This window comes from Trichechus manatus, unplaced genomic scaffold (assembly GCF_000243295.1).
Source record: "Trichechus manatus latirostris isolate Lorelei unplaced genomic scaffold, TriManLat1.0 scaffold00024, whole genome shotgun sequence".
Classification (NCBI taxonomy): domain Eukaryota; kingdom Metazoa; phylum Chordata; class Mammalia; order Sirenia; family Trichechidae; genus Trichechus; species Trichechus manatus.
In genome coordinates, this window is record NW_004443960.1 from 92,129 (window position 1) to 107,665 (window position 15,537).

Below are 15,537 nucleotides of genomic sequence, written 5' to 3' on the forward strand. Positions count from 1 at the left end.
GAACAGACCAGTGCTTACCAGAGGCGTGGGACGGGGGGGGGTGAGACTGTAAAGTGGTGTCATGTGGGAGTGCTGAGGTGATGGAGCTGTTCGGTGTCCTGATTGCAGCCCTGGTTACACAAATCTATGCCTGTGTTAAATTCATAGAACAGTGCACTTTGAAAAGTCAATTTATTGTATGCTAAATATAAAACTAAAGGAAATATTTGTTTCAATACTGGATGATCCCACTTATATGAAATATCTAGAATTGGCAATTATATGGATGCCAAAGTATATTAGAGGTTACCAGGGGTGGGAGGAGAGGGAAAAGAACGAGTCATAGCCTAGGGGGCACTGAGTTTCTGTTACGAGTGGTGGAAGAATTTGGGTAGTGGTGATGGTTGCACACATTAACGAATGTAGTTAATGTCACTGAAATGTCTGTGCAAAAAATGTCGAAATGACAGATGTTTTGTTATGTATATTTGCACTACAATTTTTAAAAAAGGATTAACATAGTCAAAAAAAGAAATGTTTGCCTCATTATCTTCAAATGATTGTAGTGGAGTGCACTATTGATTCCCTAAGAGTGCACGATATTGCATGGACTCCAGTTGATGGACCTGCCACCTGGTCCAGCTCATCAGGGGAGCACACATTTCCTCAATGCTAGGTTCTCAGAACTGTTGATTTCCTAGGAAAAAACCAGGAATGCAGAGCCAGAGGAGGAGAGGCTGGCATGTGGCTGGCTGGCACTGGCCCAGGAGTCCACAGGGAGCCCACGGGGAGCCCACAGGTAGCCCGCCAAGGAGCCTACAGAGAGCCCACGGGGAGCCCAACAAGCCCAGTGCAGGCAGCAGGTAGGGCGCGCTCCAGCCAAGGGGGTGAACATTGGGCCCTGCTCCACGCATTCTCCCCATTGTGCAATTCCAAAATGGATGAGGAGCCGGGCTGCAGATACAGGGGTGACCTCCTGGGTGGCTGGGCCCCTATCTCACTCCACTTGTGGTCAAGCTATGGCCAACGCCCCCGCAAAGGGGAGTGAGGGTGGCAGGAGTGATAACCCCTTACTCCACCAATCCCACCAGGCCTGACTGCCCATTATCACAGGATCTGATAAGAGACCTCACCTCCAAAGCCCCCTCCCCTCTGCCAGGATCTTGGCTAGGCCCTCAGCTCCATAAAAGGGGCCCTGGGGGCTGAGCAGCACCGAGGCCAGTCCTGAGCTCCACCAGCTCCTGAGCAGCCGCCACCATGTCTCTGACCAAGGCCGAGAGGACCATCATCATAACCATGTGGAGTAAGGTCTCCACACAGGCCGACAGCATTGGCACCGAGGCCCTGGAGAGGTGAGCACACCACAGGGCATGGGACCGGGCTGGGGGGTGGGGGCAGTGAGGAAGGGGTCAGTGAGGAGGGGTCAGTGAGGAGGGTCAGTGAGGTGGTCAGTGAGGAGGGGTCAGTGAGGAGGGGTCAGTAAGGAGGGGGTCAGTGAGGAGGGGGTCAGTGAGGAGGGTCAGTGAGGAGGGGTCAGTAAGGAGGGGTCAGTGAAGAGGGTCAGTGAGAAGGGTCAGTAAGGAGGGGTCAGTGAGGTGGTCAGTGAGGAGGGTCAGTGAGAAGGGTCAGTAAGGAGGGGTCAGTGAGGAGGGTCGGTGAGGTGGTCAGTGAGGAGGGTCAGTAATGAGGGGTAAGTGAGGAGGGGTCAGTGAGGAGGGTCAGTAATGAGAGGTCAGTGAGGAGGGTCAGTAATGAGGGGTCAGGGAGGAGGGTCGATGAGGAGGGTCAGTGAGGAGGGTCAGTGAGGAAGGGTCAGTGAGAAGGGTCAGTGAGGAGGGTCAGCGAGAAGGGGTCAGTGAGGAGGGTCAGTGAGGAGGGTCAGTGAGGAGGGCGTGAGTGAGGATGAGTGGTGGGAAGGAGCAGGCATGGGGTCAGTGAGGACAGGGAGGTAGGTCAGGAGGGGATGCTAAAGGTATGGACTGTGTCTCTCAGTGCCCAGCCTTGCCCAGCACTGGGTTTCCACAAACACCTGTTGAATGAATGAATGAATGAACGATGGGGCAGTGTCATACTGGAGCCTGGACAACAGAAAAAAGCAGCAATACTGATCCGTATTTAAAATTTTAATGTTTTGTTCATCATGGACTTTTTGTATTAATTGATTTTTTAACAGTGCGTTAAATATAATTTATCTTGACTACTGGGTTTTGGGCGCCCCTTACGCTTTGGCCAGAGAGCCTTGCTCACGCCCCGGTCCCCCAGGCTCTTCGCCAGCTACCCCCAGACCAAGACCTACTTCCCGCACTTCGACCTGCACCCGGGCTCGGCGCAGCTGCGCACGCACGGCTCCAAGGTGGTGGCCGCCGTGGGCGACGCGGTCAAGAGCGTCGACAACATCTCGGGCGCGCTGTCCAAGCTGAGCGAGCTGCACGCCTACATCCTGCGCGTGGACCCGGTCAACTTCAAGGTGGGCGCGGGCGGAGCGGGCCGGGATGGGCGGGGACACGGGGCGGGGACGGGGGCGGGGCGGGGGCTCGGACAGGGCCGCCCCCGCCCGGCACTGAGCCGTCCCCGCCTCCAGCTCCTGTCGCACTGCCTGCTGGTGACCGTGGCCACGCGCTTCCCCGCCGACTTCACGGCCGAGGCCCACGCCGCCTGGGACAAGTTCCTGTCCATCGTGTCTTCCGTCCCCCCCGCGAAGACAGGCCGCGGCCCTTCCCAGCCTCAGGCCCCTCATGTCGCCCCCGACGCGCCAATAAACGAATCAACGTCCACCTGGTCTCTGTGGTCACTAGGCCGCGGGGAGGGGGGCGCTGCCTTGGGGTCACTGGGTGGGCTGTAGGGATCCTTCGCACCAATCTCAAGGTCTCTCGGAGGTCAGAGGGTCTGGGCCCGGGGCCTGGGTTACTTGGACCAGGTCGGGTGGCAGAGGGGCTTCTGGGCCCTTCCTCCTCCGGGGGGCAGGGCTGGGCCCCACCCAGCCCCTCAGAAGCAGTCCCCCCTGGGTCGCGGAGGTGTTCTGTCTTCCCTGAATTTATACCATTTCCTGGTTACCCCTGATCTGAGCTCCTTCATCCCCTCCTGGAACAAAGAGGGGAGTGATGGATGTACTCATTCCTAGATTAAACGAACATTTATTGAGCGAAAAAGAGGGTCCAAGCACCAGGGCTATGGATACAGCAGCTAAAATAAGCAAAGCCTCCTGACCCCAGGAAGACCACGATTAGCGGGGAGACTGGCAAGATATCAGAGTTCACAGAAATAAAGAAGGAAAGTGTTCCTTAAGGGACATGCAAATTAACAGCAAACTAAAAACCCACTGGGGCCAATTTCTTACCTACCTGATGGGCAAAAATTTATGAGTCTGACTACTCTGGGTGCAGCTGAGAAAGAGGCCTCCCCTGTATGGGGGGTGGGGCAGGACACGGGGCGGAGAAGCCGGGGCAGGACATAGATGCAAAATGACTTGGGGCTCCTTTATTTGTAAGACACTGGAAAACCTAAATGTGCATCACAGGTGACTATATATAGCAGGCTACTTTTTGTGTAAGAAAAGAGGGGAAATAAGAATATATATATAATACACATGTACAAATATATGTGTATATATAAATAGTTGTTGTTAGGTGCTGACGAGTCAGTTCCAACTCATAGCGACCCTATGTACACCAGAATGAAACACTGCCTAGTCCTGCGCCATCCTGACAATCATTGCTATGTTTGAGCCCATTGTTGAGTCAATCCATCTCGTTGAGAGTCTTCCTCTTTTTTGCTGACCCTCTACTTTACCAGGCATGATGTCCTTCTCCAGGGATTGGGCCCTCCTCATAACACGTCCAAAGTATATGAGATGAAGTCTTGCCATCCTTGCTTCTAATGAGCATTCTGGCTATAGTTCTTCCAAGACAGATTTGTTCATTCTTTTGGCAGTCCATGGTATATTCAATATTCTTTGCCAACACCATAATTCAAAGACGCCAATTCTTCTTTAGTCTGCCTTATTGATTGTCTAGCTTTTGCATGCATATGAGGCAATCGAAAACACCATGGATTCGGTCAGGAGCACCTTGGTCTGCAACACTTTTTAACACTTTAAAGAGGTCTGTCTTTTACCGCGAATTGGCCCTATGCGATGCGTTGTTTGATTTCTTGCCTGCTGCTTCCATGGGTGTTGACTGTGGATCCAAGTAAAACGAAATCCTTGACAACTTCGGTCTTTTCTCCATTTATCATGATGTTGCTTATTGGTCCAGTTGTGAGGATTTCTGTTTTCTTTATGTTGAGGTGTAATCCATACTGAAGGCTGTGGTCTTTGATCTTCATCAGTAAGTGCTTCAACTCCTCTTCACTTTCAGCAAGCAAGGTTGTGTCATAATGTAGGTCGTTAATGAGTCTTCCTCCAATCCTGATGCCGCATTCTTCTTCATATAATCCAGCTTCTGTGGATTATTTGCTCAGCATACAGAGTGAAGAAGTATGGTGAAAGGATACAGCCTGTATGTCTGATAGATCTTGGCTGAAAGCAAAGAATACCAGAAAGATGTTCACCTGCATTTCATTGACTATGCAAAGGCATTCGACTGTGTGGATCATAACAAATTATGGACAATATTGCAAAGAACGGGAATTCCGAACAATTAATTGTGCTCATGAGGAACATGTTCATAGATCAAGAGGTAGTTGTTTGAACATAACAAGGGGATGCCGTGTGGTTTAACATCAGGAAAGGTACTATGCAATCTGTATGCTGAGCAATATACATATATATACACACACATACTTGTTTTTACAAAAAGTAACAATGAGAGGACAGAGTGGAAATGAATACAAACTATCCATCCATAGTGTGAAATAGGGATATAGAGGAAGAATGGAGGAAGGCTTCTTCAAGTATACATCTCTACATAGTTTTGATCTTTGAATCATTTAAATATTTTACATACTGAAAAATAAAGTTAAAAAGAGCAAAATCCAAAAACCCCAACACTGAAAATCAATTTAAATAAATGAACCTAGTAATATTAAAGAAAATAATTGTTCCAAGTGACTTCTGAACACAGTACCATGGCTATGATAGAAGGAATAGCAAAAAAAAAAAAAAACCCTAACATTCACTTTGTTCATTGTTCATAATAACACTATTGTAAACTTGTAACCTTTTCTTTTGAAATATTTTCAAACTATCAAAAAAATTGCAAATAATACAAAGATAGGAGAAATGGAAAGTGGCCGCTAGGGGGCAAAGGGCTTCTTTTTAGGTGATAAAAATGTTCTAAAATTGAACGTGGTGATTGTTGCAAAACTCTGTGAATATTCTTAAAAAACATATAATTCTACACTTTAATGTGTACATTGTATGGCATGTGAATTACATCTCAATAAAGATGTTAAATTAAATTTAAAAAAAAAGAATAAGGCAGAACTCCAAATAGCCTTTGTCATGGTTTGAATTATGTTCCCCAAAAAATGTGTGTATCAATTTGGCTGGGCCATGATTCCCAGAATTGTGTGGTTGGCCTCCATTTTGTGATTGTAATTTTATGTTAAAGAGGATTAGGGTGGGATTGTAACACCACCTTTACCCAGGTCACATCCCTGATCCAGTGTAAAGGGAGTTTCCCTGGGGTGCGGCCTGCACCACCTTTTATCTCTCAAGAGATAAAAGGAAAGAGAAGCAAGCGGAGAATGGGGGACCTCATACCATCAAGAAAGCAGTGCCAGGAGCAGAGTGCGTCCTTTGGACCTGGGTCCCTGCGCCACCAAGAAGCTCCTAGTCTGGGGGAATGCCGATGAGAAGGCTGAGAGAGAGAAAGCTTTCCCCTGGAGCTGACACCCTGAATTTGGACTTTTAACCTACTTTACTGTGAAAAAATACATTTCTCTTTGTTAAAACCATCCACTTGAGGTATTTCTGTTACAGCAGCACTAGATACCTACGACAGCCTTCATCCAGATTCCCCAATTAACATTCTACCACATCTGCCTTCTCTTTCCCTCTGTCTCTCCTGCTCTCACCTACTCTCTCTTTCTTTTCTTTCTGAACCATTTGAGAGTAGAAAGCAGACATGATTCCCCATTGCCCTAAATTCTTCAGTCTGAATTTCCTAAACAACACGGACACGCACATGCACAGCCGTAAAACAACCATCAAAATCAGGAGGTTAACACTAATTCCAACCCATTGATGCATAGACCTCAGTCACATGCTGTCCATTTCCCCCAATAATGTCCTTCATCAGTCCAGGATCAAACATTGTATTTAGCTGTCAGGTCAATCTCCGTCAACCTGGCTCTTCAATCTTTCCTTGCATGACCTTAATAATTTGAAGAGCACAGTCCAGTTACGTTGTAGAAACCCTCAGTTTGGGTTTGTCTGATTTTTCCTCACGGTGAGATTCACGTTGTGCATTTTGGGCAGGAATATCACAGAAGCGATGCTGTGTCATCCTCATTGCAGCTAACCTGGACGCATGATGTTGAGTTGTCCCTTTACTGGAGTTCACTTTGACCACTTGGCTGAGATGGTGTCTGTCAGGTTTCTCCACTACAGAGCTATTAGTAAGAGTTTTGTGATTCTTCATTAATAATAATAAGTATTTTGCAGAGGAGTGTGGCCAAGATAGTGCAGTAGTCAGATGCTTCCCGTGGTCCTCTTACAACAAAGATCCAAAAGAACAAGTGAACCAATTATATATGACGATCTAGGAGCCCTGAACATCAAAGACAAAGTTGAGGAATCTTACTGAGCAGCAGGGAGAGGGAGAGACGGTTCAGAAGCAGCCAGGAGTTGCCAGACCTGACCAGACCGGCACTGGCACCCTACAGGCTGGACCAGCTAGCACACAAAGGGTGAGGCAAGCAGTGTTGCTTGGGACATGCTTTTCACATTGGGAGAGACAGAACTGCAGACAGTCTGCTCAACCCTGCAGAACCAGTGAAAAACAGTGCTCATTCAGCAAAAGATAAGTACAAGCATCTAACATACTGCGGGAATCAAAACCAAACCCCTTTTGGGAAGTAACTCTCTCCCATTTACCTGCCCCCTCCTCACTCTGCTCCAGGTCCCAGTCAGGCTTCAGTGATTGCTGGGCCCCCTGTGCCCCTGTGCCGGAAATAGGACCCATCAGGAGCCCTGAGCCATTCTTCCTGCTTTGGAAAGGGAACAAATTAACAAACAGGGAAAAATAATCTGCCAGCTACCCTAAGCCAGGAACCCAGGGCAGGCACAGCCCCTTTGCCTAGGCACGGGCATAACGGGTCCACGGACTTTGAATGCTTTTCACCCCTGCATAGACCTGTGTGGGCCCATTTCAACAGTGTAGGCCTTCATCAGCACAGTACAATAGGGTATATACCTGAAGCCTATTTTCATCTTTATCCACATCTGTGGAAAGAGACAATGGAAAAGCTCAATATCATCAGTTAGAACAAGGCCAGAGGCTGACTGTGGAAGAGACCATTAATTGCTCACATGCAAGTTCAAGTTGAAACTGAAGAAAATTAGAACAAGCCCACAAGAGCTAAAGTACGACCTTGGGTATATCCCACCTGAATTTAGAGACCATCTCAAGAATAGATTTGATGCATTGAACACTAATGACCGAAGACCAGATGAGATGTGGAATGACATCAAGAACATCATACATGAAGAAAGCAAGAGGTCATTAGAAAGACAGGAAAGAAAGAAAAACCAAAATGGATGTCAGAAGAGACTCTGAAATTTGCTAAAGTGAAAGGAAGAAATGATGAAGTAAAAGAGCTGAATAGAAGATTTCAAAGGGTGGTCAAGAAGACAAAGGAAAGTATTATAATGAAATGTGCAAAGACCTGGAGATAGAAAACCAACGAGGAAGAACATGCTCAGCATTTCTCAAGCTGAAAGAACTGAAGAAAAAATTTAAGCCTCGAGTTGCACTATTGAAGGATTCTACAGGGAAAATATTAAACGATGCAGGAAGCATCAAAAGAAGATGGAAGGAATACAGAGAGTCACTGTACCAAAAAGAATTGGCTGACGTTCAACCATTTCAGGAGGTAGCATATGATCCAAGAGGTCCGAACTGCACTGAAGGCACTGGCAAAGAACAAGGCTCCAGGAATTGACGGAAGACCAGCTGAGATGTTTCAACGAACAGATGCAAGAAATTTGGAATAGAACTACCTGGCCAACCAACTGGAAGAGATACATATCTGTACCCATTCCAAAGAAAGGTGATCCAACGGAATGTGGAAATTATCGAACAATATCATTAATATCACACACAAGTAAAATTCTGCTGAAGTTCATTCAAAAGCGGTTGCGGCACTACATCGACAGGGAACTGCCAGAAATTCAACCCAGATTCAGAAGAGGACGTGGAACCAGGAACATCATTGCTGTTCTCAGATGGATCCTGGCTGAAAGCAGAGAATGCCAAAAAGATGTTTACCTGTGTTTTACTGACTATGCAAAGGCATTCAACTCTGTGGATCATAACAAATTATGGATAACATTACGAAGAATGGGAATTCCAGAGCACTTAATTGTGATCATGAGGAACCTGTACATAGGTCAAGAGGCAGTCGTTTGAACAGAACAAGGGGATATTGCATGGTTTAAAGTCAAGAAAGGTGTGCATCGGGGTTGTATCCTTTTGCCATACTTACTCAATCTGTATACTGAGCAAATAATCCAAGAAACCGGACTACATGAAGAAGAATGTGGCATCAGGATTGGAGGAAGACTCATTAACGACCTACATTATGCAGATGACACAACCTTGCTGAAAGTGAAGAGGAGTTGAAGCACTTACTGATGAAGATCAAAGACCACAGCCTTCAGTATGGATTACACCTCACCATAAAGACAACAAAAATCCTCACAACTAGACCAATAAGCAACATCATGATAAACAGAGAAAATATTGAAGCTGTCAAGGATTTCATTTTACTTGGATCCACAATCAATGCCCATGAAAGCAACAGGCAAGAAATCAAATGATGCATTGCATTGGGCAAATCTGCAGTAAAAGACCTCTTTAAAGTGTTAAAAAGCAAAGATGTCACCTTGAAGACTAAGGTGCAACTGACCCAAGCCATGGTGTGTTCAATTGCCTCATATGCATGTGAAAGCTGGAGAATGAATAAGGAATACCACAGAAGAATTGATGCCTTTGAATTATGGTGCTGGCAAAGAATATTGAATATACCATGGACTGCCAGAAGAAAAAATCTGTCTTGGAAGAAGTAGAGCCAGAATGCTCTTTAGAAGCAAGGATGGCAAGACTTCGTCTCGCATACTTTGGACATGTTATCAGGAGGGACCAGTCCCTGGAGAAGGACACCATGCTTGGTGTCTTAGTTATCTAGTGCTGCTGTAACAGAAATATCACAAGTGTAAGGCGTTAACAAGCAGAAATTTATTTTCATCACAGTAAAGTAGACTAGAAGTCCAAAGTCAGTGCGTCAGCTCCAGGGGAAGGCTTTCTCTGTCTGCTCTGGAGGGAGGTCCTTCTCATCAATCTTCCCCTGGACTAGAAGCTTCTCCACACAGGAACCCCAGGTCCAAAGGACGTGCTCTGCTCCTGGCACTGCTTTCTTGGTGGTATGAGGTCCTCCTGTCTCTCTGCTCACTTCTCTTTTTTATATCTCAAAAGAGATTGCCTCAAAACACAATCCTGCCTCACTAACACCACTGCCACCTAACCCACCTCATTAACATCATAAAGGTAGGATGTACAATACATAGGAAAATCACATCAGATGGCAAAAAGGTGGAAAATCACACACTACTCGGAATCATGGCCTAGCCAAATTGATACACATATTTTTTGGGGACATAATTCAATCCATGACACTTGGCAGAAAAGAAGAAGACCCACAATGAGATGGATTGACACAGCGGCTGCAACAATGGGCTCAAGAATAACAAGGATGGTGAGGAAGGCGCATGTCTTAGTTGTCTAGCGCTGCTGTAACAGAAATCCCACAAGTGGACGGCTTCAACAAACAGAAGTTTATTCTCTCACAGTCTAGTAGCCTAGAAGTCCGAATTTAGAGCGCCAGCTCCGGGGGAAATCTTTTTCTCTCTGTCGGCTCTGGGGGAAGGTCCTTGTCATCAGTCTTTCCTGGGTCGAGGAGCTTCTCAGTGCAGGGACTCCTGGTCCAAAGGACGAGCTATTTTCCTGGCTCTTGTTTCTTGGTGGTATGAGGCTCCTCTGTCTCTCTGCTCGCTTCTCTTTTATATCTCAGAAGTAATTGGCTTAAATTGTAGATTAATCTTGTAGATTGCGCCTACATAACTGCTGCTAATCCCATCTTTTTAACATGCTGTGAACACGCTGCAAATACACCGAAAACACAAGCTAAACAAACTGGAGTAAACTGCACCCGCCTCCCTTAGGGGGACCGTTTTTCACAGTGCAAAGCCGTCCCACGCTGCCTTCCCCTCTGCACACATACGCATCCACTTGAAAAACATGACCGTGTGTTATGTCTTGGTTGGCTCCCTTCTGTTTTAAAAATCCTGTATTCCAAAAGAGATGTGCATATGAGGAAATGCTTGGTATATTTAAAATTTTAAATCAGGCTATAATTTATTTAAACCAAAAACACATGTGACATAGCTGAACCTTAACAATGCGCCGCCGCGCGAAATAAGCCGTCCACAAAAGGACAAACGCTGTGTGATCCCACCGACGTGGACTGGCTGGGGCAGGCAAACGCACCGGGACAGACTGTCGGTTAGAGGTTGGGGAGGCGCTGGGGGCGGCGGGGGAAGGCGGAGCTATTGTTTAATAGGTATGGAGCTTCCGTCTGGGGTGATGAAAACATTTAGAAATGGGTAGTGATGATGGCTGCACAGCATGGTGAATGTAATTAATGTCACTGAATTGTCCACTTAAAGGCGGCTGAAATGACAAACGTTTTGTTAGATATATTTCACCACAACAAAAAAAATGCAAGCTTAAAAAACAAAAAAGAACACATAGGAACTAAAAGGAATATATTAAGCACCTTGGAATGGTTGCCTTGTGGGGAGAGGGCAGGGGATGAGCTAAGAGGATAAAGAGATGTAAGTAAATAGACTGAAAGGGTCTGTGCGGACCAGAACAGAAAATGTGGCCTGCAGAGTGGCTCGGTTCAGTGGGCCCCTGCTGCTCAGCCCAGGAGAAAGGGAAGCAGATGCAGAATTGCAGGCCCACCATGACCCTGGCCTTGGAGCCAGCCTGCCCAACTTGAAATCTTTCAGCCTGAGCTGCTAGGGATCCAACGGAGTGGCAGATACAAAGTGCTTCTTAGAGGGCCTCCTCTGTTCTGGACAATCTTCTCCATGGCAGGGAGGTCAGGGACAATACAGAGGCCAGTCTCTGGGCTGGGTGGACGCACAGCCCCTCTGGCGAGGCCAGGGCCCCTATCTACCTGAGACCCAGCCAAGTGGCAGGAGTGCTAGCCCCTCACCCCATCAGTCCCACCAGGCCCCACTGACCATTGTCAAAGGATCTGATAACAGGCCTCACCCTGCAAGCCCCCTCCCCTCTCCTGACCAGTGGCCACCAACTGGCAAGGCCCTCAGCTCCATATAAGGAGGCTTGGGGGGAGGGAGTGAGTTTCCTTCAGAGTCTGAAGTGCCTGAAAGACAGGCGTCTGATGCGGTTGGGGGCTAGGGGAGGTTTCCCTGGAAGAAGCAACCTCTGAGGAGACCTTACTTGGTGGCAGGAGGAACAGACCCAGCGTCCTGACTGAGGCAGCTAGTCAAGTCCCCTGGGGGCAGACAGGGGTGAGGGGCCAGTGGGAGCTGCGTGCGCTGTAGGCAGGCCAGACTTCGGGGACTCAGATGGAAGCAAGGAGACAGCCACGGAGCCCGAACGGGGCCGAGGCCCAGGAGGAGCTGGGTGATGGGAGGGGTGTGGGTGCAGGGAGAGGGCCTCCAGCGGTGTTACCCCACTTCTAGCTCGCGCAAGCGGGAGAACTTAAAGTCAAAGAAAGGAGCCTGGGGGGAGCAGCGGGCTGGGGCGCAGGGGCTTCAGGAAGAAGTGTTGGGACGTACTGAGTTTGCAGGCCTGTGACAGGACGTATATGGGAGTCCTCGGAAAGGAGTGCCGAGAGGTTGGAGAGGGGGCCGCGCTCCCCTTCTGAGTTCACGCTCCAGTCCCCCAGGCTCTTCGCCAGCTACCCCCAGACCAAGACCTACTTCCCGCACTTCGACCTGCACCCGGGCTTGGCGCAGCTGCGCACGCACGGCTCCAAGGTGGTGGCCGCCGTGGGCGACGCGCTCAAGAGCGTCGACAACATCTCGGGCGCGCTGTCCAAGCTGAGCGAGCTGCACGCCTACATCCTGCGCGTGGACCCGGTCAACTTCAAGGTGGGCGCGGGCGGAGCGGGCCGGGATGGGCGGGGACACGGGGCGGGGACGGGGGCGGGGCGGGGGCTCGGACAGGGCCGCCCCCGCCCGGCACTGAGCCGTCCCCGCCTCCAGCTCCTGTCGCACTGCCTGCTGGTGACCGTGGCCACGCGCTTCCCCGCCGACTTCAAGGCCGAGGCCCACGCCGCCTGGGACAAGTTCCTGTCCATCGTGTCTTCCGTCCTGACCGAGAAGTACCGCTGAGCGCCGTCCCCGGTCCCCCGAAGACAGGCCGCGGCCCTTCCCTGCCCCACAGTTCCTCCCCGGAGTCCCCAATAAATGGATGAGGATGAACGAGTCGGGTCCTGTGCTCCGAGTATTGGAGGGAGTGTGGGGGAACTCGGGGATGGGACACTCTGCGGGAACGCGTTGGTTTGCCTGGAGGTAACCCCGAGGGTGTTTTGGGGGCGGGTCTCTGCCCCTGTGAACCTCCAGCGTAGCTGTCGCGGGTGCCAGGGGTGGGCAGAACAGCTCGGGCCCGCCCACGCGTCCTTTGGTCCGCAAGTGCGTTTGCGCCTCTCCCCTCCCAAATCGCCCAGATTGTCGCTTTGCTCAGCGCGTTTAGGGCGCGCCAGGACTCAGGGGACTGTTTCCCGAAGCTCGAGGTCACAGGCCGCGCGGCCCTGGCAGCTGCGGGGATCCTGGTGTGGCTCCCCCTCCTAGCCCCCGGGGGAAAGGGGCTCCCTGCCGGCGCTTTTCCTCCGGGTTCCCTCTGCGCGCTCCGGCCCAGGCAGGCACTTTTGTCCGCAGGGGAGTAATTACAGCTTTCCCCAAAGTCCGCAGCCAAGGTGCCCACGTGCTGCAGCAAGAGTCTGTGCCGAAAACCCAGGGACCCCCAGGCCTTGGTCTCCGCGGCACCGGCTGGCGGGGCTGGCGACGTTCCTCGCGCGGGCCGAAGGTCCCGAGTTCCCGCCACGCGACCGGGTCGATAAGAGGGGGTGTGGCGCTGGGGGGCGCTATAAGGAGGCACAGTGTGGCGGGCCCGGCCCCCACAGAACCGCCACGCCAGCGCCATGCTCAGCGCACAGGAGCGCGCCCACGTAGCACAGGTCTGGGACCTGATCGCGGGCCACGAGGCGCACTTCGGGGCGGAGCTGCTACTCAGGTAGACAGGGGCGGGGTCTCCGGGTCAGAGGGGAGGCGGAGACAGGGGTGTGGGGCAAATGGACCCCGAGGGGGAGCACCGGAGACCAGGCGCGGGCGGGGCGGGGGATCCCGGGGGTCTGGGTGGGGCTAGCGTCGGGTGGGAGGGGGAGACAGGCCGCCCTCCTGCTCACCGACCTGCACCTGCAGGCTCTTCACGGTGTACCCTAGCACCAAGACCTACTTCCCGCACCTGGGCGCCTGCCAGGACCAAGAGCATCTTCTGAGCCACGGACAGCGAATGCTCGCGGCAGTGGGCGTGGCCGTGCAGCACCTGGACAACCTGCGCGCTGCACTGAGCCCGCTGGCCGACCTGCACGGGCAAGTGCTGCGCGTGGACCCCTCCAACTTCCCGGTGAGTCCACCCGGCCGCGGTGGGGGTTCCGCGCCGAGCCGGGGATGGGGAGCGGGGAAGGGCAGAGCATCTCTCACTCGCCCCCTCCTCCTCCTCCGGCAGCTGCTGATCCAGTGTTTCCACGTGGTGCTGGCCTCCCATTTGCAGGACGAGTTCACGGTGGAAATGCAGGCAGCATGGGACAAGTTCCTGACGGGCGTGGCCGTGGTGCTGACCGAGAAGTATCGCTGAGCACCGCGCCCCGCAGGCCGGGGTCTGTGCGTGTCAATAAACGAGGCCTTGAACGTCAGAAACTCGCGTGTGCTTGGTCTTCGGGGAGGGAGCAGGCGGGAATGAGGTCACTGTTGCCAGGCAAAGAAGCTGGGGCCCCCACTGGGGCCTCCCGGAACCAAGTGACCACCCCAAGTTGTTTGACTAGAACACCCCGCCCTACAACAACCGCGGGCTTGGGGGTGTTCTCAGGATGTGAGTGTGCTTAGCTCCAACTCGACTAGGCACCTGGCGGAGCTGAACCATTGGTTGGCAAGGCACATCTGCATTGACTCATGCATTCATTCACTCATATTCATTATCTCATTCATTCATTCTCCCCTCCTTCCCTATCTGGCACCAGGAGCTTCGGGTGGGGATCTGGGATCTTCACCCCATTTTACAGAGGAGGGCATTGGCCCTGACCAAGTTCCTGGCCTGTGGCCAAGCACAGCTCAGGGCCCAGGGTTCCTTGGACCCTCACCCCTGTCCCCCTCCTGCTTCTTCTCTCCCCAGAATGCTTGGTCTGCAGCAAAACCTCGCCCTGGGCCAAGTCTGCCCCTTCCTCTGAACCTCATTGTGTGTGATGGGGGTGTGTGTCCTCAGAGGAGGACAGAGCAGGTTTAGAACCTGGTCCACACCAACAAGCTGTGACACTGGGTGACTAAGTCCCCGAGCTCTCTGAAGCCCCACATCACTGGGTCTTTGATATTATTCATGAACTCATAAGGCCCCGTGGTGCCTGACACAGGCTCAGTGCCTACCAGACCTTCTCCCCTGCTTGGGCTGATGGACCTCCTCGGCTCAGCCTCTGAGGGTCTCCCCACCAAGGCGCCACCTCACCCGTGCCCCCAGGCCCTGTCTCCCACTCCCCAGCCCTGGAGGAGAAATCTTGGGGCCCAATCCTAGCTTTTGCGGGGGAGGTAACCAGGGCTGGGGAGGGCCTGGGACTCTGGCAGCTCAGTAAACCCCGAACGAGGCGGTTTCGGGTCTGTGCAGGAAACCCTGGGCCCACTGCGGTCAGCGCCCAGGTCTAAGCGGTGATGCCGGAGGCTGGGCCCTGGCCGCAGCTCTGCCAAACTTTTCCCGCTGCCAGAGCCATCAGAACCTGTTAACCTGCGCGCCCGAGACCGATCGCCCATCAGCGGGGCAAGAGCCTGGAGGTGCTTGACCATACGTAACTCCTGCAGCCCCACGGTTTACACCGACAGTTAATGGCTTTGGTCCCGGGCAGAGTGCCGAAGCAGCTTGTGTTTCACTTCGGGAAGGCTCGCACCCGTTACCGAGCAGAACCATAGACGCGCGGATGCTGCTCCTGGCCTGGGCAATATGGGGGCCGCGGCGGAGTGGCAAACTGTGTCGGTTCCCGAAAAGACAGGAGAGGGGGCACAGTTCAGAGAGCTGGACTTTGGCTTGAGCTGGACGAAGT

At 51.6% G+C, this 15,537-nt stretch overlaps 2 protein-coding genes across 2 annotated transcripts; both read left to right on the top strand.

Annotated features, from left to right (window-relative positions):
- Positions 1–1,234: 1,234 nt before the first annotated feature.
- HBZ (hemoglobin subunit zeta) lies at positions 1,235–12,565 on the top strand. Its single transcript, XM_004373119.1, has 3 exons — positions 1,235–1,331; positions 12,118–12,322; positions 12,437–12,565. The coding sequence occupies exons 1-3, from the start codon at positions 1,237–1,239 to the stop codon at positions 12,563–12,565; spliced, it is 429 nt and encodes a 142-aa protein (XP_004373176.1). The 5' UTR covers positions 1,235–1,236.
- Positions 12,566–13,354: 789 nt separating this feature from the next.
- HBM (hemoglobin subunit mu) lies at positions 13,355–14,138 on the top strand. The gene is made up of 3 exons (XM_004373120.1): positions 13,355–13,466; positions 13,655–13,859; positions 13,962–14,138. The coding sequence occupies exons 1-3, from the start codon at positions 13,375–13,377 to the stop codon at positions 14,088–14,090; spliced, it is 426 nt and encodes a 141-aa protein (XP_004373177.1). The 5' UTR covers positions 13,355–13,374; the 3' UTR covers positions 14,091–14,138.
- The last annotated feature ends 1,399 nt before the right edge of the window (positions 14,139–15,537 follow it).